The sequence below is a fragment of the Pan troglodytes genome, chromosome 11 (assembly GCF_028858775.2).
Source record: "Pan troglodytes isolate AG18354 chromosome 11, NHGRI_mPanTro3-v2.0_pri, whole genome shotgun sequence".
Classification (NCBI taxonomy): domain Eukaryota; kingdom Metazoa; phylum Chordata; class Mammalia; order Primates; family Hominidae; genus Pan; species Pan troglodytes.
The window spans coordinates 1,423,672-1,446,563 of record NC_072409.2 but is presented as its reverse complement, the minus strand read 5'-3'; the positions used below and the strand labels follow the sequence as shown (position 1 = coordinate 1,446,563).

Below are 22,892 nucleotides of genomic sequence, written 5' to 3'. Positions count from 1 at the left end.
CCCTCTACCCTCCTGAGGAGCCTTGAAACGGCCTAAGGCAAGAGTCTGAACTTGGCCCAGATCACGGGGCGTGAGCTCTGGAGGCCATTCATGCCCCTCCCCCATCTCCTGCCCACAGTGTGCCAGGCTCCACCGCTGATGAGCCTCAAAGCTTCCAGGTCCTGCCTCCCTGGGGCCTTGGCCTGTGCCCTGCCCTCTGGCTGGGATGCCCTTCCCTTAAGGAATCTTCACAGACTTCAGTCTCCTCCTGGAGGTGGCCTTTTCCTGGAAGCCCTCGCTGTCCCTTCCATGACACGGAGACAGCCCAGCCCAGGCTGCTGCGGGCCCCACGTGGGCAGCAAGGGGTGAAGGAGGCTTAGAGAGGGCAGGTGGATGGGAAGATGACGGCTAAGGGGAAGGGGGCCGGGAGCAACCCCTGAGGGTGGGATGAGGGGGACAGTGAACCACGGTGAACCACCCTGCCTCAGTTTCCCTCCTCCAGACCGACCCAGCCACCCCCCGCCAGCACCTGTGCCTGAGGGGCAGGGCCTTCTGGAGCGCTAACCCACCTGATGCGCCCATCCTCCCCACCCTTCCCAACCCACACACGCAGACCCGCAGACATTTTGTTTATTTATTTAAAACAAACATCTGTGCGCTATGTACAGGCCCGGCTCCCAGGGAGGTGGGCGGGCAGGGGGCCAAGCTGGGTGGGAGAGCGATGGCAGCTGGGGGTTGGGGGGGGGTCTGGCCCCTTGCCTGGCCAGCAGGGTCAGCTTCTCCATTCCTGCCACCTGCCAGCTGGCCCAAGCTGATGGCTTCCCGCGGGACAGCCACCTCCCTGCAGGAGAGCAGGGCCAGAGAGCCTCTTCTCAAAGCAAAATAAATACGGGACTGACCCAGCTCCGCCCACAGCCTGCTCTCGGCATCAGCCTTCATTGTAAGAGAGAAAAGCTGGTTCCGAGGCCGGGCAGGAGAAAGGCCAGCAGTGCCTGGTCCAGCCGGCGTCGCCTTGGGCGGTGAGCAGAGCCAGGCAGGGGCGAGGGGCCGGGCAGACCCCGAGGCTTTAAGGCAAAGCAGGGCAAGGGTGTGCGCAGCCCGGGCCGGGTCAGCCTTTGGCACAATTAGGGGCGGCAACCGCAGTGACCGCAGGGCATGGCCGAGTACAGGGGCTGGAGGACCAGAAGCCCCTTGGTCCTGAACCTCCACTCCAGGCCCTGGCAGGCACTGGGGGACTTCTGTCCCCATTGTTGAGTCCTTGGCCCAGCTCTGAGTGGTCAGTGGAGCGTGTCCTCCCTGGCCCAGCTCTGGGTGGTCAGCAGAGCGTGTCCGTGTTGAAGGACAGCTGGGCCTGTGCACAGGGGAGGTCAGGCTTATGGGGCATCCTGTGCCACCCCCTGCTGGGGCTGAGGACACTTGTGCTGGCCTGCCCCGGCCCTCCTGCAGGCTGGGCCTGGACGCAGGGTCTCCCCACGAGCTCCCTCTGTGTCTGGGCTCTCCTGGGCCTCCGTCTGCCGAGTCTGGGGGCCACTGAGTCTACATCGGTCCCCTGTTCCCCGGCTCTGGTCCCCTCTGCCCCACCCTTGCTCTGTGCCCCTCAAAGACTCTAGCAAGTCTGGACCATGCAGTTACGTCTCTCCAGGCCTGTCTGCAAGTGTCCCTTGCCCACTCTGCCCCCTTGACCTCTGGACAGCAAGCATCCTGGGGCCAGTTCTCCCCCCACCCCACCCGGGGCTGGAGCCAGCAGGCAGCCTGGGTCCAGTGGGCAGAGCCCTGGGCAGCCATGAGAGCAGCCTGCTCACCCGCTCCTCCTCGAAGCTGATGAGGCCCTCGTCCTCCGTGTCCAGGTCCTCGGGCTCGTCTGCCACAAGTGCCCGGAGCTCTGTGGGGGCAGACCGGGGCCGGAGCAGGCTGAGCAAGCAGCCGAGAGGGGACTGCAGTGCGGATGGCGGCTCCGTCTCCTGCTGCTCCAGGTTGTCACTCTGCTTCTTGGCGAAGTTCACGAACACCTGGTGGGTGGGGCAGGCGTGTGGGGAGGGGGCTGGTCTGGGGTGAGGAGGGGCAGGGCGGGTGAGGGGAGGGGCAGGTGTGGTGCGCAGTGCCCTTGGGGCGCTCACATTGTCCAGTGTGGTCTGGCTGACCGAGTAGTCCTCGATGCCCAGCACGCCAGACACCTGCTCCATCTTGCTGAACACCTGGGCCAGCGAGATGTGCTCCGACTTAAGCTGGTACTGCACCTTTGTGTGGTGCCGCTCCTGCAGGGGGGGAGGTCAGAGGCCTGGCAGCACCCCCCACCCCGCAGCGCCCCCTCCACAACCCTGCCCGGGACGGCGCACCTTGAGCATGGCTTCCGGGAAGTTGCGGTTGAAGAACCGCACCACGTCCTTCACACTCTGGCTGCTCTTGGTCCGCACCGTGATCATGTAGCCATCTCCAAACCTGGTGGGACAGGCCGGTGGCCCGGAGCCCTGAGCCGCCCAGCCAGAGCTCCAGCCCCCCAGCCTCCCAGCCCTACAGCCCCCACAGGCACCCAGGAAGCCCCATAGCCTCCCACAGCCCCCCAACCCTACAGCCCCCACAGCCCTCCAGGCTCCTCCCCTGGCCCCACTGCCCCAGTCCCCCCAGCCCCAGTCCCCCCAGCCCCCCTGGCCCCACAGCCCTCACAGCCCTGCAGCCACCCCCACTCCTGGCCCCGCTGCCTGGCCACCCCCCCGGGCCCGCCCCAGCCCACCCCTGGCCCCGCCCCGGCTCACCGGTTCTTCAGGTGCTGGATGCTGCCCAGGCACCGCAGGCGACCGTTCACCATGATGGCCAGCCGCGTGCACAGCGCCTCGCACTCCTCCATGCTGTGGGACATGCACAGGCTGGCACCGGAAGGGGTGCTGCGGGGTGGGGGCACAAAGAGGGGGTGGGGGCGCCCTCACCTGTGTGATGTCAGCACCACCGAACGCCCTGTCTTGATGAGGTCGAGGATGAGGTTCCAGAGGAAGCGCCGGGCCTTGGGGTCCATGCCTGTGGTGGGCTCGTCCTGGGGATGGGTGGCAGGCTCAGCTGCTGCCAGGCCCACACACCACGGCCTGAACGCCGCCCCTGCCCGTGCTCACCAGGAAGTCGAAGGCCAGGCAGCCACCCCCCACCCACCCAGGACTTACCAGGAAGATGAAGGCTGGGTACCCAATGAGGGCGATGGCCGTGGAGAGCTTCCGCTTGTTGCCGCCGCTGTAGGTGCCGGCCGGCTTGTCTGCGTACTTGGTCAGCTCCAGCTTCTCCAGAGCCCACTTCACCACCTGGCCAGGGAACGCAGGTGTCAGTGGAGGCAGGGCCGCCCAGCGTGCTGACTCCCTGCCCCGCCCCACAGATCCTCACCCGGGCCTCGTCCTTCCAGGAGATCCCACGCAGCCGCGTGTACAGCTGCAGGTGCTCCCGGGCCGTGAGCTCGTCGAACAGCGCGTCGCACTGCGGGCAGTAGCCGAGGCTCTGCTGCACCTGGAGCAGCTCCTTCAGCACGCTGGGGACACGGCAGCTGTCAGCGCGTGACGACGCGGCGGCCCCGCCCACCCAGGGCTCCCGCCCCACCTGTGTCCATTGACGAAGGCCTCGCCCCCCGTCGTGCTCTCGTCGCCGGTCAGCATCTTGAAGGTGCTGGTCTTGCCCGCACCGTTGACACCCAGGAGCCCGAAGCACTCGCCAGGACGCACACCCAGGCACAGGCGGTCAACGGCCAGGATACGGCCAATCTTCCGGGACTTGTAGACCTGGCCAGGAGCCTGCCCACTCAGCGGGGCATCCTGCCCCCACCCTGCCCCTCTGGCCCCACCCCACCCAGGCCCTGCCCCACCTCCAGAGCCCCACAGCCCCACCCCATGCAGGCCCCACCCCCAGAGCTCAGGGCCCTGCCCACCCAGGCTCCACCTCCACTGCTGGGGCCCCACCCCCCTGGCCCTGGCCTACCCCACCCAGGCCCCACCCTGCATGCCCAGAGCCCACCTTGGTCAGGTTCTCAATCTTGACCATGTCGTTGTCGGCGTCTCCCCGGAGCACTCGCTGCCGCTCACTCGCCACGTCCACATCATCCTCCACAGGCTTGGTAGACACAGGCATGCGCCTTGGGGGACAGGGTGGACAGTGTCCAGCAGCTCGCCACCCCCACTGCCCCACCCTGCCACCAGCCTCGCACCCTCTGGCTGTGGCATGCAAGAAGGGTGGGTAGGCCCCTCTGCTGTCCCCTGCCTCACCCCCTCCTGCCCCATCCCTGCCCCCACCCCCGCCCCTACCCTGCCCCACCCCCGCCCCTACCCTGCCCCACCCCCACCCTGCCCCCACCCCCGCCCCTACCCTGCCCCACCCCCGCCCCTACCCTGCCCCACCCCCGCCCCTACCCTGCCCCCACCCCCGCCCCTACCCTGCCCCACCCCCACCCCTACCCTGCCTCACCCCCTCCTGCCCCATCCCTGCCTCACCCCCTCCTGCCCCATCCCTGCCCCACCCCCGCCCCTACCCTGCCCCACCCCCACCCCTACCCTGCCCCACCCCCGCCCCTACCCTGCCCCACCCCCGCCCCTACCCTGCCCCACCCCCGCCCCTACCCTGCCCCACCCCCGACCCCATCCCTGCTCCCGCCCCGCCCCCGCCCCGCCCCACCCCCTGCTCACTGTGGCCGCCGCAGGAAGTTGTACTGGCACATGATGGTCAGGAGGAAGCCCACGACGCCCTCAACCGCCATGGCCACCAGTCCACGGGTGACAATGTCCCACTCGAACGGGGACTTCATCTTGTCAAACTGGCCTGCGGGGAGACAGCTCAGGGCCTGTGCTCTGGGCCTTGCGGGGCCCCCACCGCCTCCCCCGCCCCACGGGCCCCCTCACCAATCTTGGCGTAGTACTCGTTGATGTACTCGTTGTAGGCCATCTCCATGAGCCCGTGGCCCAGGTTGTAGTTGGGGAAAATGAGGAAGCAGCTTTTCAGGTAACTGTTGACAACCTTCAGGTCCTGCGGGGTGGCCGGGGTCAGGGGCACAGGGGTGGCCGGGGTCAGGGGCACAGCCTCCGCAGGGTCCGCCACCCCCACCATGTCATCAACGCCCCACCTTGTCGTGCTCGAAGAGCTGTAGCAGGAAGGTGGCCACGGTGGCGGTGATGCCGATGAAGAGATTGATGACAATGAGGAACACGTAGGCGGAGCTGGGGACCTCGAACCAGAAGGAGGCTGGGTACATGATGGGCGTGATGGACCACCTGCGGGCAGGTGGCGGGCAGTGGTCACCAGGCAGCCCCGGTCCCACCTGAGGCCGCTCCCCACTCCGCTCCCGCTTACCCATAGAGCAGGAAGAGGGAGAGGACGGCAGGGAAGTTGGTGGGCGACGTGTAGGCCGGCAGGTCGAACACAAACAGGATGATGACACAGCAGGTAGCGGGGACCAGGTAGTTGAGCTGCAGGGGTGGGGGCGGCTGGTGAGAGACCCGGAGCAGGGCGGGGATGGGGGATGAGAAGGGCCAGGGCACCCCATGGCCACGCCGGGCGCACCATGTCCCACACGTAGTTTGCCAGCCAGTAGATGATGGGGTTGCAGCCGCTGACAAACTGCAGGTGCTTGGCCTTGGTGGACTTCTCGGCCACGAGGAAGACAACGAAGCTGGCTGGCACGAAGGACATGGCCACGATGATGAAGATGGCGATGACGACATCCGTGCCCTGCAGCCTGGGGCAAGGAAGCCCTCAGTCCTCACGGCCGGGGCTGCAGCGCCCACCTGCCCCACCTCATCCCCCACTGGCCACACTTACAGGTAATCCAGGGAGAGGCTGGCGCTGGTCTTATTCATGGGGTGGTTGGTGACGGTGATGCCTGCACACGGCGGGGCGGGGGCGGCAGCTTCAGGCCCCAGCTCCTCCCTGCCCCGGCCCCAGCTCCTCCCCGCCCCGCCCCACCCTGCTTATGTCAGCTCACCGTAAGCCGCCGGGTTGCCCTTGCTCTTGGGCAAGTTGGCACGCAGGATGGCGTTGTTGAGGCTGTTGAGGTAGGTGGGCATGCTGTGATAGCCCTTGTTGTTGTAGAAAACCTGCAGAAGGAAGAGGACACAGAAAGGCCCCAGGACCTCAGACCTGGGTCCCTGCAGACCTCAGGCGGCGCTACACACAGCGGGGCCCAGGCCCGCAGCCTCGCTCACCTGGGCAGCCCTGCGCACCGCGATCTTCCGCACCATGGGTGGGGCCCTGGTGCCAAATGAGGCTGGGATGGACTTCAGGACGTTTCCAAAGGTGATGGCCCCATACCTGGGCAGGCAGGTGGGAGGGGCGGTGAGGCTAGGCAGGCAGTGAGGCTAGAGGGGCAGGAGTTGAGACTAGGTGGCTGGTGGCCGGCCACCCTCACCCACAGCCTCCCCACCCAGCTCACCGGTGCAGTCGGAAGCGGTCGGAGGTGAAGAGCAGGTACTCAGAGACATTGTGGCCGGTGATGTCGGTCAGGATGTCGCCTGTGACCACCCGCATCTGGGGCGGGTGCCCGCCCACACTGCTGGGGCAGGAGAAGCCGGTGCCCTGCGCAGAGCAGGTGCAGCGGACGGGCTCCCGTACCAGGCGCGGCAGGGAGGGTGCCGACGTCCACATTTCTGTGGGCACAGCGTGGTGCGGTGAGAAGGACCCCTCACTGCCCCTGCCCCCCCAGCAGGCCCCCTGAACCACTACCTGGCCCAGCGGTGGGCGGCAGGGAGACGTTCCAGGCCTGCAGGTCCTCATCCGGGGACGCTGGCGAGTCAGATGGGGCGGGCGAGGGTGGGGGCGGCACGAAATTGGACAGCGGCAGCCCCTGTGTGAAGGACTCCAGACACATGCTGTCGAAGAACCGAGCCGCCAGCAGGCGCGACTCCCCGCTGCTCAGGTTCAACGTGGGCCCCAGCGAGCCATTGGCGGGAGACTTGAGCACGCAGGTGGCACCCACCCCCGACGGCAGCCGGAACGTGCTCACGAGCTGCTGGGGGCTGGCGTCGGGCGATAGCCGCAGCCTGCGGGCACCGACAGTGTGAGGTGGGGCTGCCAGTCTCCGCCCCTCGCCCGCCCCGCCCCCTCACCCGCCCGGCCCACCAAGGCTGTCCCCGCCCCTTCACTCGCCCCACCCACCAAGGCTGCCCCCGCTGGAGGCCTCACCGGTACTCGCGGCGCTCCTCGTTGGCGTAGGGGATGAAATTGCCACGGGGCTGGGTGTAGTTGTGGTACTGGGAAGGTGACAAGACCAGCGGGGGCAGATCACCTGGCAGGGTGAGCAGGGAGGCCTGAGCAGGTTCTGCCCTCTGGCCAGCGGCCCCCAAGCCTCGGTCCCCTTCCCCTAACCCCAAGGGATCCACGCCTGGGGTCTGGGACCCAAGGAGACAGGACTCCCGGATGAACCCCGGTGCATGCACAGCCTCAGGTGCGGGGTGAGGCCCAGAGTCAGGAAGCTCAGGAGTGGGCATCATCAGGGCTCCCAGCGGGCGGTGGGGGGAGGCAAGCCCAGCACCCCCGTCCAGCCGGTGGCCTACCAATCTCGGGGACGGACAGGGCCACGGTCATGGCCACGCAGACGAAGAAGGCTGGCAGCAAGATCTGGGAGAAGAGTGCCTTGGAGTTGCGGCGGGCGCAGTGGAAGCGTTTGACCAGCAGCCCGTGGAACTGGCGCACCTTCAGCCACCCGCCGTCCAGCTTGCGGCTGCCCTGGCCGACCCTCGACAGGGCCTCTGCCTCCACCTCTGTGCAGAGAGGTAGAGGCTGAGCAGGTGGTTGCACGCTACCCTCTCCCCACTGGCTGCTCTCATGCCGCACCCCCGCAACCCCGCTCCCCCTCCCTTGCTGTCCCAGCCTCACCCGGCCACCCCCACCTTGCAGGCTGACATTGTCTGGGTCCTGTGGGTTATCAAAGAGGGGGCGGTAGTCGCCGTAGACGTCGGTGTAGCCAGCTCCCTCGTCGCCACGGGCAGAGCCCACAGATGACGCCGACTGCAGCGATGCCTGCGACTGGGTCAGCTCCGAGCACCGGGCCAGATTGCCAGCGTGACCCTCCCCAGACGCCGGGCCCTCCGCCCCAGGGAGCACATCCTTCCTGGACTCCTTCACATCTGCCGCAGTGGAAGGGCCGAGGGGACACTCAGGGCTACTGGCCCCTAGGCCTGCCCGGGACCCCCATCCCCGGTCTTGACCCCAGTTCCCAGGCTCATACACCTGTCCGGGACCTCTGGCCACCAGGACCACCCACCCAGGACCGCAGGCTAACCCTGGGGCATCCCCTGGTTCCCACCCAGGACCAGGGTGGCGCCCCCAGACACCAGGCAGGAGTGACAGCGCAGGCCCGAGCTGGGGCCTCGTGGGTGGGGTGGGCTGAGCAAGTGGCCCGGGCCCCTCACCGGCCTCACTGTTCTCCAGCGACTGGTCCTCCTCCGACACCTTGAGAAACACTTCCTCCAGGGTCGTGTCCATCAGCCCGAAGCTGCTGAGGTGCAGTGCATCCAGGCTGCGCTCCAGGTGCTGCAGGGGCGGTGGAGGGGGAGGCTGCGGCAGGCACGCCCAGGCGGGAGTGCGCCCACCTCCACCACCTGCAACTGCCCCCCACCCGTGCGCCCTCACACCTGGAAGAGGCGCTCGAAAGCCCCCTTCTTGGCGGCCTCGCTGGGCAGGATGTAGGAGAGCTCCGTGCTTGTGTCTGAGACCAGCAGGCAGGAGGCCACATGCTTGCGGATGAACTGGGACACCTGGAGCTCGGAGCAGCTGCTCAGCGGGGCCCGACCTGGGGGGCTGGATGCCAGCCCTGGCTCTGTGGGGGACGTGGGAGCAGGAAGGAATTCACTCAGGGGCTGGGAGGAGGGACCCCCAATGGGAACCCAACTGGGTCAAGATATGGGCGTTGGAGAGGAAGAGCCAGGCCCCAGCAGGTATCCTGGGCCCAGGGGGTGACGCTGAGGACCCAGCCTCTCCAAGATACGGGCGTTGCAGAGGGCGGGCCAGGCCCCAGCAGGCATCCTGGGCCCAGCGGGTGACGGGGAGGGCCCAGCCTCTCCATTGTGGATTCTCAGGTGGGGGTCCCGGGGAGGGGGTGGCCCGAGGCCAGCTCAGGCAGCTTCAACACAGACCTTGGGGGCCCCCCGGCTCGGCGGGCCGCTTGACCAGCGTGAGGCGGTACCCGTCGCCATAGGTGCCCTTGAGGAAGAGCGGGGAGCCGCAGCACTTGAGCTTCCCATGGGAGATGATGGCAATGCGGTCCCCAAGCAGGTCAGCCTCATCCATGTGGTGGGTGGACAGAAGGATGGTGCGGCCTAGGACAAGGCCAGACCCAGGGTCAGGGGGCAGGGGAGGCGCCGCCCGCACCCCTGCCCACACGGCACCCCACTCACCTGGCTTGTACTTCAGGATGAGGTCCCAGATGGCGCGGCGCGCGTAGGGGTCCACGCCCGCCGTGGGCTCGTCCAGGATGATGGCGCGAGAGCCGCCCACGAAGGCGATGGCCACGGACAGCTTGCGCTTCATGCCACCCGACAATGTCTGCACCAGTGAGTGCCGTTTGTTGGAGAGCTCCAGGTCCTCGATCATCCTGGGACAGGGAGGTGGGGCATGGGGCTGGTGCTATGCAGAGCCCCAGGGCCTCCGCCCACCTGCCCCGCCCCCCGCCCAGCCCACCCACTTGTCCATCTCTCTGCGGATCTCCTCCTGAGCCATGCTCTTGAGCCGTGAGTAGAACCAGAGGTGTTCCTCCACCGTGAGCCGGTCAAAGAGCACATTGTGCTGCGGGCACATGCCCAGGTTCTTGCGGATCTCATCCATCTCCGTGCGGATGTCGTGCCCGTAGATGGTGGCGGAACCCGACGTTGGAGGGAACAGGCCGGTCAGGATGGACCTGGGTAGGTGGGCGGGGTCACGACCCCACGCCCTCTGCAGGGGCCCCACCCTGCCCTGACTAGGACTCCTGCTCTGGTCAGCAGATGCCCACCGCCCTGCCCCTCCGACACTCACATGGTGGTGGTCTTGCCCGCCCCGTTGTGGCCCAAGAAGGAGACCACCTGGTTCTCGTAGAGGTTCAGGCTCAGCTTGTTCAGGGCCAGCTTCTTGTCGTCCTTGTAGACCTTGGTGAGTTTGTCCACGCAGACAACCAGAGGCAGGTGGGTGGGCTCCTCCTCCATGCCACGGGTCTCCTCTGCACCAGGGCTGTGGATCAGCAGGGTGGGGGCGGCGCCAAGGCCACCCAGGACTCTGAACCCAGCGCCCACCCCAGCCACCATTCTGATGCCAGCCTCACCAAAGCGCCGGCTCTCCATGGCACAGGCCTGGTCCTCCTCCATGACACTGAGGCGGGGGGTGCGTGCCCACGGCCAGCTCCACTCCCAGGCTTCTGTCCGCCCACTGCCCAGCCAGTAGGACTTCTGCAGTGGGAAGTACCAGGGCCGGGGCAGCCCGTACATGCCTGGGGGTCGGGGAGGGGAGGGGAGGCTGACCTAGGGCCTGGGGTGACCATCCACCACGTGGGCCACGTGCCCACCCAGGGAGCCACCCGTGCTGCATCCAGGAGTGGACCCAGAGTGCTGGTCCCCAACCCTGGCTGGGGACCCCTGCCTCTCCCCTGCCCTGCAAGGGCTGGCCAGTACCTGGGTGCACAGCCTCAATGTACCACGTGAGGATGCCATAGACCACGGCGTCCACCATCAGCATGGTGACGGCCAGGAGCAAGTTGAAGTCGTCCCCCTCCACCGGGGACTGGCTGAAGGTGTGCCACTGGATGCCCACGCCGGCCACCTCATACAGCGCGAAGTACTTAGAGCCCAGACCAAAGGCCGTCGTGGACATGAGGGACTGAGAAGGCAGTGGTGTCAGCACGTGGGGTGGCCCGGCACCCCAGCCGCCCGCCTGCCCGCGACCCTCACCGCGATGCACTTCTCGAAGGCCGTGATCTTATCATGCGCCACCTCCTCTCGGATCGCCACGTACATGTAGGGCACGTAGCTCAGGAAGTAGATGATGCCACCGCAGGCCGAGGCCAGCTTGGCCTTGGAGTACAGCACAGACACCAGGAAGCTGGGTGGGCAGGGGCCACGCGCACCGTCATCCACCCGCACGCCCGGCCTCCTGGGCAGGCCCGTGCCAGGGCCCAGGGGGCTCTGAGAGGATGTGGGGTGAGCTTGCTGGGCAAGTGCCTGCCCCAGGTCCCTCCTACCATGGCCCGCGCTCACCAGAACATGATGGTGGCCACCGCGTAGACGGCCAGGAAGAGCCAGATGATGACCACGTGGCTGTGCATAAGCACCTGGCCGTACTTCAGGATGGCGGTGAGTGCTGTCACGGAGATGGACAGCTGCACAAAGCCGGTGATGAACCAGGCCACCCAGTGCACCGCGTTGTTCAGGCCCATGGTCTTCATCACCTGCGGGTGGGCCAGGGGCTTGGGGCAGGCCCCGGGGAGGACGCCGCCCCTCCCTGCCAGCCCGCGCCTCCAGGGAGAGTCCCGGCCCGCGCACCTCCTTGAGCCGGTGCTCCTTCTCCGCCACGATGTGCTGGATGGTCATGGCCACGGAGTAGACCCAGGAGATCACCATGCACAGCGGCATCATGTGCTCAATGACAAACAGGAAGCTGCGGGGAGGCCGCGCTCAGGCGCCACTCAGCCCCAGCCCCAGCCCCAGCCCCGGGCGCCCAGCACTCACTCATCGCGTGTGTAGCAGGGATAGGGGAACATCTGCACGTAGCTGCCTGGCTCCACCACGTCGTGCCCCACAAAAGTGTCGATGATGGCGCGCTCCATCATGTCTGTGGGTGGGGGCAGCCATCAGGTGCCGGGCAGGCCCTCTCGTCCTCACACCTGTCCTCCCCCACGAATCCTCCAGCCGGTCTTCCGGGCCTGCTCCTCACCCTGGATCCAGACGAAGCCGTAGAGGAAGTAGAAGCGGCCGCCAGTATTGGGCCCAGGCCGCCAGTAGGCGCGGCGGATCTCGTTGGTTTTCTCGGTGAAGCTGGAGTTCTGGCGGATCTTGTAGTGCACGTGAGGCGGGAGCGAGCCGTCCTTCCGGGTCTGGAAGATCACACCTGGGGCCGGGAGGTTGGGGCGGGGCCAAGATGCAGGGGCGGGACCAAGGCGTGGGGGGGGGGCGGGAAGCAAGGCACGGGGCGGGGCCAAGGTGTGGGGGCGGGGACAGGAGGGTCCAGGGAAAGGTGGGACAGGGCTGGGGTGGGGGCCCCAGGGGAAAGGTGGGCAGAAGTGGGGAGGTGCAGGGAGGGGGCGGGTTGTGGGTTGGGGCCGTTTGGAAGGGGCAGGGGTGAGGAGGGGAAGTGGCGGGTGAGGGGGGAAGGCCAGGGCGCGGCCAAGGAGTGGGAGGGCACGGGGGACGGGTGGGGCTGGGCTGGGGAGGAAGACGTCTGTGGGGGGCTGGGGCGGGGCGGGGAGGGCAGCTCACTGGCAAAAACAGTGACGTTGTCCTGGTAGGCCTGGTTGAGGGTGTAGTTGACAATGCTCTCCTCGTCGGGGAAGCCCTTGAAGATGTCCACGCTCACCTAGCGGGAGGGGCATCGCTGGAGCCCGCCGTGGGCATGCGCGAGGCAGGGGGTGTCGTGGGTTGGCTCGGAGGCCCCACCGCTCACCTTGGACATGAACTGGATCCAGCCGCAGGCCGCGTTGTCAATGGTATCCAGCTGCTGCAGGAGGGCCATGCCACTGGGCAGCGAGAAGTTGTCCTGTCTCAGGGCCGGCGGCAGCTCATCCAGCGACAGGTTCAGTGCCTCGGGGTGCAGCCGCAGCTCTGCTACATACTAGGGGTGGAGGGTTGGCTCAGAGGGGGACCTGCACCTGCCGAGCAGGGCAGAGAGGGGCTCCCCACGCCACCCGCAGCCGCCTCCCTCGCGGGCACCCTTGGCACCTGCTGCAGCCAGCGCAGGTGTTGCTGCAGCCTGCCCTGCTCCAGGAAGCTGCGGATCTCCGCCGAGATGTTGAGCCAGACCTGGGCATAGTGAGTCACGTTGCCCACAAAGGCAAAAGTCTCGTTGGCCTGCAGAGGGTGAGGCAGGGGCATGGAGTTTCTGGACGGACCCCCACCGACTTGGGGGCTCTCACCCCACTCACCTCCCCAGTGGCTGGTCCATTGCCAACAACTAACCCTCCCCACCTTTTTTTTTTTTTTTTTTCCTGAGACAGGGTCTCAGTCACCCACGCTGGAGTGCAGTGGTGCAGTCCCGGCTCACTGCAGCCTCCACCTCCCAGGCTCAAGGGATCCTCCCGTCTCAGCCCTCCAAGTAGCTGGGATTACAGGTGCCCACCACCACGCCTGGCTAATTTTGTATTTTTGGTAGAGACGGGCTTCCGCTATGTTGCTCGGGCTTGTCTCAAACTCCTGAGCTCAAGTGATCCTCCCACCATGGCTTCCCAAAGTGCTGGGATTTCAAGTGTGAGTCCCACGCCCGGGCTCTCCACTCCTTTCTGCGGCGCTCAGGTGAAACCTGCTTTGCCCTCCACTCCCAGGGCAGCACGGCCTCCGGACCCCCAACTGCCCAGCTGTGCCCACCAGCTCCTTTGCTGGGCCTGTCTCCATGTGTCCCTTAAGCACCCAATGCTCCACCCTCATCTGTCCCACCCTCATCCTAGGGACCCCCCTCTACACCCAGGATTGGCCTCGTCCACAGGCCCTCCCCTCCCAGGCCAATGTCCAGCCCTGGCCTCTGCTTGTTCCAAACAGGACCCCTCACCCAGAACCCAAACTGCCCAGCTGCCCGCCCACAAGACACTCTGGAAGGTCTCCAGACACACCCCTCCTCCACCAGCACTGCCCTGGACCGGCCACCCCCAGCCAGAGGACCCTGCCAGAGCAGACTCTCCAGTGCCTTCCCACAGCAGCCCCTGGAGCTCCCGAAAGGAAAAGCGACCCCCTGGTCCCCCACCTGCAGAGCCTGTGTCCCATCCGAAGCTGCACCCCGTACCCCTCCCGTGTCAATTCTGCCGACACCCTCTGCCCAGGGGTCCCAGGCCTGCAGAGACCCCCTCCCACTCTGCCTGTCAAACATGGAGCGTCCCAGACCCGTGCACCTTGAGGATGACGCGGTCGACCTCAGAGCCCGCAGGCGCGTACAGAATTTTGGGGTTGCTGGTCATGAGGTGCACGAGGAGGCCCAGGTTCCGCTGCTCCTTGCTCGTGAAGCCCAGGGAGCTCATGTTGCCCCGCCGCAGCGCCTCGGGTTCAATGGTGCTGGGGTAGGGGACAGGGGGCCGGGCCAGGCCGTTAGGGGGCGGGGCCGCGAGAGTGGGAGGGGCATCGGGATGGGGCAGGACTTCGGGGCACAGGGCAGGGTGCCAAATGAGACCTCCAGAGCCAGAGCCTAGAGTCAGGGCTCACGCCCTGCCCCTGGCTGTCCTCCTCACCCCCATTCCCCTGCTGCCCACCTACCGGTTGTTGCCACACAAGATGGGCTGCAGGCCGGCCCAGAGCTGTACGAAGGCTGAGCACTGGCCCTGCAGCGTGTCCGGGGAGGCCAGTGCTGCAGCAGAGGGTGCGCCCTCCTCAGCGGTGGCGTTGGGGCCCATGACTGCCCCTGCCCCAGTGCCATTGGCCGCCCCACCCGCACCGCTGGCTGGGGGTCCGGGGGTCCGGCCAGTGCAGGCACCCTGGGGCAGTAGCAGGGCCAGGGCCGACAGGACATCCACATCCTGCAGAACCTTCTGGGCATCCAGCAGGTCCCCCAGAAGCGCCTGCAGCCTCCGTGGGGGTGGCGCCTGTGGCGAGGAGTCCGAGCCGTTGGGGGCATCCAGGCCCAGCTGAGGGGAAACAGGCACGTGGGCAGTGCGGGGTGAGATGGACTGCAGGTGGGTGATAGGTCAGGAGTGGAGCAGGGAGACAGCAGCAGGGAGACACAAGCTGGGGGTGCTGGGAGGGAGTCTGCAGCCTGGGTAACGGGAGCCCAGGACAGGAGCTGGGATGGTGAGCAGGAGTGGGGCACCAGCCATGGTGCCATTGGATACCCACCCACAGGCAGCATCCCACGCACAGCCTGGGCCCAGGAGCCCTGAGCTCTCCAAGCAGTCCCAGCCCCTCCTTCAACTCAGGCAGCAAGCAGAGGGCAGTGGGCAGGCAGGGCCTCACCTGCTGGGAGACCTTGGCCATGTCCAGCTGGTTCCGGAGCTCAGCAGACAGCCCAGAGAAGCGCCTGGCACGCGCAGCAGCCTGCCCACTGCAGACAGCATCCTGGTAGCCCTGCAGGGCTCCCTTCTGACTCTCAGGCACAGTGAGGATCCGGCCCAGCTCCCCCGAGCCCGGCGTGCAGGTGAGCTGCTCCAGGAGGGCAGGAGCCAGCAGCAGCTCCTGGGGTGGGCACAGGGGTCCGTGGAGCCATGGCAAGGACTTTGTCCCCAACCACTAGGGCCTCAGGCCTCACCCTGCCCCACCCACTGGCTGGCTCTGGGGCTGCCTGGGTCCTACGACAGGCCTCTACCCCTCATGCCTGCCATAGACTCCTGGGGCCCTCCCCCTCTCCCAGGAGGAGCTCCAAGTCACCAAAGGGGCCCTTTCCTCACCCACGGAGCAGAAGCACCCCCAGAGGCAGGCAGCACTCCAGGCCCATCCCACACATGGATGCCCTCACCTCCATTCGGAACAGGGGATTGCCCCCTAGGCGGCTCCAGGGCTCCTGACCCTTGTGGAGGCCAGACTGTGAATCCAGGGCAGATGAGGGACCAAAGAGCAGGTGGTAGACCTAGGAGGTGTGGGGGAATGGCTCAGATGGGGGTGTGGGGGCGTGGCTCAGATGGAGGTGTGGGGGCGTGGCTCAGATGGGTGGGGGGCGTGGCTCAGATGGTGGGGGCGTGGCTCAGATGTGGGGCGTGGCTAAGAGAGTGGGGGCGTGGCTCAGATGGTGGGGGCAAGGTTCAGACGGTCTGGGCGTGACTCAGGCTGAGCATCCTGAGGATGGCTCAGCAACCAGGGGGCGTGGCTGGGGCAGAAGGGAGTGGCCAGGGCTGGGAGCTGTCCTTGCCTTACCTCGGGCAGGTCCACACGGGCGGCCAAGAGGGCTTGGGCCGTGCTATTGGGCAGCGACAAGTTTTGCGTCAGGAAACGCCAGAGCTCCTGCGGGTTTCTGGCCACCGAGTCCAGAGAGAAGGAAGACACTGGACAGGCAGGAAGGCGAGGCTGAGAGGCCGCTGCACCTTGGCAAGGTGCCCCCACATGGGCTCGGAGCCGAGCCCAACACCACAGCTCTGCCACTGCAGCCTGTGCGTGGCTGGGAACTCAGTGCAGGTGGAGGGGCCCAGAGTGGATGTGGGCTTCAGCCCAGTGACAGCAGAGCTAGGCCCGCAGCCCTGCCCCCCAACTTCCCTGCACAGGGCACACCTGTGGATCTGTCCAGGTGGCTCCCCGAGGTGCCCGGGCCCGCACTGAGGGCCTCCAGATGCTGGCGCAGGGCCTCGAGCTCTGAGCCCAGGCTGGGCCGCGCTGGGTCGAACAGGTTGCCTTCCTCTACCACGCGGTCCAGGCGCTCAAGCAGCTGCGTGACCCTGCACCATGGCGGATGTCACTCACTGGATGGGCTGGGGAGGGGTGGGTGCTCCGAGGGGCGGGTGGGCACTCACGTGGAGTTGGCGTACTGCAGGAAGCCGAACTCGTCCCGCTGGCCGTCCGGGCACAGCGATTGCATGACAGGCAGGATGCCGGCAGACGTCAGGGGCGCCGCTGTGTAGAAGGCTGGCAGACCCACGGGAGAGGGCAGGGTCGGGGGTGAAAGGGGAGAGAGAGAGAGAGGAATCCAGAAGGGGAGGGAGACAGAGGCCGAGAGGAGAAATTTAGAGAAAGTCAGGAAGGAGAAGCAGTGTTAGGGAGAAGGCGGCACAGAGCCCTGGCCCCAGCTGGGCTACAGGCCAAGCGTTCTGGGGCGAATGACTCCAGCAGGTCAGAGGTCAAAGAGCCACTCACCACCCCTTCTGCCATAACTCCCAGAGCATTCCTTTCCTTTCAGCCAGTGCAGGCCCACGTGCCCTGGCACTCTCCCCCCGAAAACGTTTCAGGTGTGGCACTGCCTACAGAGCCCAGGGGAGGACAAAGGACCCCCTCTGGGCAGTGACCTCTGACCTCTGGCCAGCTGGTTAGCAGAGTGAGTGCAAGAGCCTGAAGGAGTATGAAGGGAGAGTAGCCAGGCCGCTCCAGCCCCAGCCCAGGCCAGCCCAGCCTCAGCCCAGACTCAGCCCAGAAGCCGAGGCACCCCAGCCCTAGAAGGCAAGACCAGGCAGAGAGATGCCGCCTCAGCTTGACCCAGGCACCAGCTGTGCCTTTAGGTGGCCGGGCCTTTCACTCCCTACCACCGCCCACTTCACTGCCTGCCACCCCCCATCTGGAGCCAGCTGTTCCTGAGGCCGGCAGGGGGCCCGGGAGGGCTGTTAATGCAAGCGGGGAGGGCGCTCAAGCCAGGACGGCCCATGGGCCCCCCGCAGCTGCTGCCCAGGCCAGCCAGGAGGAGGTGGCCGCTCACTTACAGACTGCATGCCAGCCGAGGACAAGAGACCATGCGGGGAGGGAGGGGGATCAAAACAGAACAGAGGAGACCAGTGAGTGCCCACATCACCAGGAAGAGGCGTTGGCATCATCATTCGCGGCCACAGGCCAGCCCCGACCTCCACAGCCCAGCCAGGAGGCACGGCCCAGGACCACACAGGGGAGCAGGCACCGCACCTCAGGGACTCCGGGAGCAGGACACCCGTGTGCAGATGTGCACACACAGCGCAGGCGTGCGAGGTGCAGGCGTGCGAGGTGCCGCGCTCCCCCGGCTGTGCCTGGGGCCTCCTGCCGCACTCACCTTCCTTCACGGAGATGGTGGGCTTCTTCTGCCGCAGCCCCAGCAGGATAAAGAACAGCACCAGGGGGATGAAGATCTCGAAGGCCAGGACCCACTGGAAAGGGTGGGCCCAGTGAGGGATAGGACAGACCTGTGCTCGCCTAGGCCCTCCCCAGCCTCCCATAGGGCCGGCCCAGCCCAGACAGGACCACGTGCTCCCTGGGGCCAGGGAAGGTGGGCACAGGCCCTTCGGAACCACTGAAGGTCTGAGCCCCTTCCAGGGCACTGAGGGTAAGGATTGCCTGGCTCAGCAAATCAGGTTTCCCGTCCCCAGCCCACACTGGGCCTACATGCCCTCTGAGGAGCCTCAGGGCCTACAGGGATGAATTGGCCAGCTTGTGGTCTACTCTGACCCATGTATATCCCAGCTCATCTTCTCCCTCCCCACCTCCAGGGCTACCTGGGCAAAATCTTGGGGACCATCTGAGCCACTGGCCCCGCCTACACTTCCCACACTGCCCCGGGTTCACCTTCCTCCCACTTCCTCCCCACCAATACCGGGACCTGGGGAGATGAGGAGGCCTGGTTGAGAGGCTTGGCCTGCGCCCAGGGCCCTGAGCCTCGGAGAAGACCTGGTAAGGGGTCTAACAGCCCCGTCCCTGAAGCAAAGGCACCTTTTTTTTTTTTTTTTTTTGAGACGGAGTCTCACTCTGTCACCCAGGCTGGAGCACAGTGATGCAATCTCAGCTCACTGCAAGCTCCGTCCCCCAAGTTCACACCATTCTCCTGCCTCAGCCTCTCAAGTAGCTGGGACTACAGGCGCCCACCACCACGCCCAGCTAATTTTTTGTATTTTTAGTAGAGACGGGGTTTCACCGTGTTAGCCAGGATGGTGTCGATCTCCTGACCTCGTGATCCGCCCACCTGGGCGTGAGCCACCACACCTGGCCCAAAGGCACCTCTTTCTGCCCTGTCCCCTCTCCTGACCCGGGGCAGCCAGTCTTGGGCCTTGGAGCTCAGTTTCCCCTGGTCGGCTCCTGCTAACCCAGGCTGGGCACCAAGGTGAGCCCTAGTGGGACCTGCGTGGAGTGAGAAAGAGGTGCTTTGCTCACTTCACCTGAAAACCAAGGACTTCACCGGTTCTTGTGTCCCAGCCCCCAGCTCAGGGAGGAGGAGGAGCTTGAGCCAGCTACCCTCCAGAGAGCCCTCGGCAGACCAGCCCTCTCTGAGACCCACAGGACAGAGGGGCCCTGCCCTCCCTAGCCCGAGGGTGAGCACCCAGCTCGGAGGCATCCTTTGTCCTCATCCCCATCCCAAAACCCTTCAGAGCCCCCAGTGTGCTGTGTGGCCCGGGCCGAGTCCCCGGTCCCTGGGGTGGGGGCGGCTGCTGTGTTTACTGTGCTTGGACAATAGGGCTTTGTGGCCGGGAACATCATGCTGTGGGTGTCCCATGCCCGCCCCAGCCCGTGCCAGCCTCCACCCGCTCCCTGAGCCAGGACGGAGCCCAGGGTTCGCCAAGGCACTGTGGACACCAACAGGCACCAGGGCGAGGGTGGCTGCAGGAGTGAGGCAATGTCAGAGGCAGGGGTCACAGCGCGGGGCGCCAGCCCCGCCCACACCCGGCCTGCTATGGACACTGTAACTGCAGCAACAGGCCCGGCTGCCTCCCCCATTGCTATAGCAACGGCCTCGCACGAGCTGCTGGGAGGAGGAGGAGAGTCCTGGCTGGCAGGCGGCGGGCGCCACAGCAGCATCTGGTTACAGGCGGCAGCACAGGTCTAGCATGCCCTGGGTGCCCCACACAGGTGCCTCCAGGTGGCCCAACCTCCGTCCCTCGAGACCAGCCCAGTGCCTTCACATCGCCTGGAGGCCTAGATGCCTTCTCTGGGCATGACCTCTCCCTGTAGCTCCCGCCTACTGTGTCGGGGGGAGAACAGGTGAGACCCGAGGGTGGCGCTGCCATCTGCCATCCCAGTGACTTCATGACAGTGACCCTGTCCCTGCACCAAGAGCAGCCTGTAGCCCAAGGGTAGACCCAAGTCCAGCTAACTAAGAGGAGACAGGCCACATTCACAGACAGGGAAACTGAGGCAAAGAGCTGGGAGGAGCCTGCTAGCAGCACAGAGGTCCTTGGCACCCACCCTCCAGACCCTGAGTTCTGCCCAGGGTGCACCCCTGCCCCAGCAGGGCGCATGGCACACAGGGCAAACCTCTGTCATCCAAGCTTGGCCCCAAGAGTCCAGCTCTGATGTCCAAGATCCTTCCCAGGAAAGTGGGGACCCAGCAGGAGTGTGCCGAGTGTCCAGCCAGCCCCAGCCCCACATCACAAGCCTGGCAAGGACTCAGCCTCCCTGGGGGAAACAGTTCCCCACCTGCTCCAGCCACGGGCTAAGGACCTCCACTGTGGCCCAGTGGGCCTCTGGGAGCCCTGTAGGGTGGGGACCCAAAAAGGTCCTGGGGGGCAGCCCAAACCAGCAGCTGGGAGTCACTCTTGCGGTCAGGACAGTGCACACCTCCCACCTGCTTGCCAGCTGCCCTCATAGGCCACACTCCCTTCCCTGAGCATTGTCCCCACTGGAACAGGGGCCACCATTCCAGCCTCTGCTCCCAAGCCCAGTGGGGACCTTCCTGACAACCACCCCCGGGGGCTAATACTAATGCATGCCACATGCCACATCCCTGTTCCCTTGGCCCTGCTCTGCTGTCCCCAGTGACTCAATGCCAGGGGCTGCAGGCCTGATCCATGGGACCCCACTCAGCCAGCTCCAGGTGCCTGGCCAGGGCGTGTACCTAACCCAGGCTCCCCGCCAAGGCCAGGTGCCCAGGGGAATTCTGCCAGCCATGGTGATGATGGCCACCCCAGCTGACTGCAGCCTGGGTTTCCTGCAGTGCATGTTGAAAGATAAACAGGCACGGACTGGTGCAGCCCAAGGGGTCCCGCCCGGGCCCTGGCTGGGCAAGAGGATGTCTGCCTTAGGCCCCCACCTGCTCTGAGCCCTGGCCTGGACAATCCCAAGGGCCTTCAGAAACCTAAGCTGGTCCAGGCCTGTGGCCTGGGAGGTGTCCCTTCCCTTCCCAGGCTGGAGCCAAGCTGGCCAGCTGGGGGTATGGCAGGACACCCATATCCCCAAGCCCCTCGCTCCACGCAGGACTTCTGTCCCTGACAGCCGTGTGTCCTGCACCCTCAGGTCCACTGGCTGCCCAGGCAGTGCTGGGAAAGCCGGTGGTCACAGCTCCAAACAGTAGACCCAGCCCCCAGAGCAGGTGGGGGGACCAGGAGGCAACAGAGTGGATCAGGCTCAGGGAGAACTGACCCCAAAGGACAAAGGGGTGCAGAGATTCAGGCTGGCCGAGGCTGGCACAAGGACATTCCCAGTGGCGAGAGCATGAGCAAGGGTCACGGATGTGCCAGGAGGGGTGCGGGGGAGGGGAGGCGGAGAGATGCCCGGGACCAACCTCTACGGCAGGCCGCGGCCCAAGGGCAGGGGAGGGGTGGACGGAGGGAAGGGACAGGGTCTCCTCCGGGACCCCAGGGAGGCTGGGCCCAAGGACCATGGAGCCTCGCAGCTGAATGGAGCCCCCCAGGCCTGCCTTCTGTCCTGGGAACCAGGGCCTCCCTCGAGCCAGAGTCCTGAGCGCCGCTTGCCCCCCGCCCACAGCGGCCCCAGAGAGCGCGCTGCAGAGGGCGCGGGTGCCGTGACTCAGCCGAGCACCGCGATGTCAGCGGACGCGGGACCGGACTGGACACGACCGAGCCACCTCCCCGGAGGCCGCAGCGCCGGCAGGCGAGGGCAGGGCCCGGCGGGGAGGGGGCTCGGGCCCGCGCCGCCCCCAGCGCCCGCCGGGGTCTGCGCGCGCCCGGCCGTCCGCACGTGCGCGCGGGGAGCGCGCCTCTGGCCGCGGTGCGCGCGGCCTCGGGCTGAGGGCGGGTGCGTGGGGTGGGCTCACCGGGCTCCGGCGTTTGAGCGTCACGTTCTTCCAGAGCAGCAGCTGCAGCTGGTGCAGGAAGCCCATGGCGGGGCCACGCTCCGCCGCCTCAGCGCCGCGGCCCGCTCCTCTGCGCGCCCCGCCGGGCCCCGCAGCCCGCCGCGCCGCTGGGCATCGCCCGCGCGGGGGCGGGGCGCTCGGGCGTCCGGGACCCGATCCGCGCTGGCTCCGCCCCGGCGGCCGCGGCGACAGCGACTCTGCCCGCGCCCCGCCCGCCCCCGCTTAAAGGCGCCGCGCTCCGTCCGCGCCCGCCAGGAGGCGCCCGCCGCCCGCGCCGCGCCCGGGACCGACCCGGGCCCGAGACCCTGCGCGCGCCGCCGCCGGGAAGCCTCCGGGCCGCCCCTCGCCGGGCGTCACGCGACGCGCCCACATCGAATCCGAGACCCCGGCTTAGCCTTCGTAGGCCGGGGGACCCTCGGGCGCTGCGCTCTTCTCCCAGAGGCATCCGGCTGCGCCCACCGCGCTGGCGACTCTGCAGAGGCGCCCCAAGCCTTCACTGTCCCCGGGGCGCGCCGAGCGGACGCTGGCGAGGGGCCAGCTCACCCCCGTAAGGGTCTCCTGTGTGCTTTGTAAACCAGCACTTGGAGTCCAGGTGGTGCCCACCTGGAAGGGAGGCAGGGCGGCCAGGTGGGTCCGTCCCGCGATTCCGAGCAGCCAGCGGAAGGGGGGAAACCCGAGGCCCCAGGAACGCTCGCCGTGGGCGGAGCAGGCAGGGGACCGAGGCGGCCCCTGCTGCACGCGGCTCATTTTTCTCCCCGTATTCGGGCGAGTCTGGTCTCTGCACAGGGAGTTCGGGATCAGGCGGTTCTGCGGCTGCGGCTTGGCACCTGCTGGGGCGCCCCGGGAGGTGGGGCAGTTCCTCCGCGTGGCCTGTAGAGAGCGACAGAGGACAGGCTGACCCCATGGGTGGCTCTGACGGCGCTTTCCAGACTCAGTTTCCCCAGCTGTGAATGGGGTGGAGTAGGGCTGTGTGGTGTCCAGTGTCAGGGCGCACATAGAAGGCGCATCCTCAAGTGAATGAAGACCTCCGAGGCCACAGCTCCCCACTCCTCCCAGCTCCTTTGCAGCAGGAAGGTGACCCTGGGCTAGTGAGTGAGGGATCAGCTTCCCACCCCAGCCCGCAGCCTCAAGGCACTTGCTTTTCTCTGCTCAGTCCACAGGGCTGGGTCAGGGCAGGA

At 66.8% G+C, this 22,892-nt stretch overlaps 1 protein-coding gene across 2 annotated transcripts; it reads right to left on the bottom strand.

Moving 5' to 3' along the window:
• Positions 1 to 599: 599 nt before the first annotated feature.
• Positions 600 to 22,725, bottom strand: ABCA2 (ATP binding cassette subfamily A member 2). 2 transcript variants are annotated; one of them, XM_016962210.3, is made up of 48 exons: positions 22,318 to 22,725; positions 17,749 to 17,842; positions 16,532 to 16,643; positions 16,293 to 16,456; positions 15,942 to 16,069; positions 15,547 to 15,657; positions 15,048 to 15,266; positions 14,355 to 14,722; positions 13,997 to 14,156; positions 12,837 to 12,965; positions 12,562 to 12,729; positions 12,378 to 12,474; positions 11,836 to 12,009; positions 11,631 to 11,733; positions 11,445 to 11,559; positions 11,160 to 11,350; positions 10,854 to 11,004; positions 10,578 to 10,782; positions 10,232 to 10,396; positions 9,949 to 10,129; positions 9,620 to 9,832; positions 9,333 to 9,529; positions 9,072 to 9,254; positions 8,571 to 8,755; positions 8,349 to 8,469; positions 7,827 to 8,063; positions 7,491 to 7,697; positions 7,120 to 7,222; positions 6,661 to 6,977; positions 6,371 to 6,584; positions 6,144 to 6,249; positions 5,924 to 6,035; positions 5,761 to 5,821; positions 5,503 to 5,677; positions 5,293 to 5,408; positions 5,066 to 5,213; positions 4,845 to 4,968; positions 4,632 to 4,764; positions 3,967 to 4,084; positions 3,556 to 3,734; positions 3,346 to 3,487; positions 3,132 to 3,266; positions 2,904 to 3,007; positions 2,733 to 2,825; positions 2,316 to 2,418; positions 2,097 to 2,234; positions 1,782 to 1,988; positions 600 to 1,330 (listed from the first exon to the last, which is right to left on the bottom strand). In XM_016962210.3, exons 1-48 carry the CDS (start codon positions 22,708 to 22,710, stop codon positions 1,295 to 1,297), a joined length of 7,635 nt encoding a protein of 2,544 aa, XP_016817699.3. In that variant the 5' UTR covers positions 22,711 to 22,725; the 3' UTR covers positions 600 to 1,294. The 2 variants fall into 2 exon arrangements, with proteins under 2 accessions (XP_016817699.3, XP_016817701.2); XM_016962212.4 differs by lacking the exon at positions 22,318 to 22,725 and adding an exon at positions 21,676 to 21,827.
• Between the last annotated feature and the right edge of the window lie 167 nt (positions 22,726 to 22,892).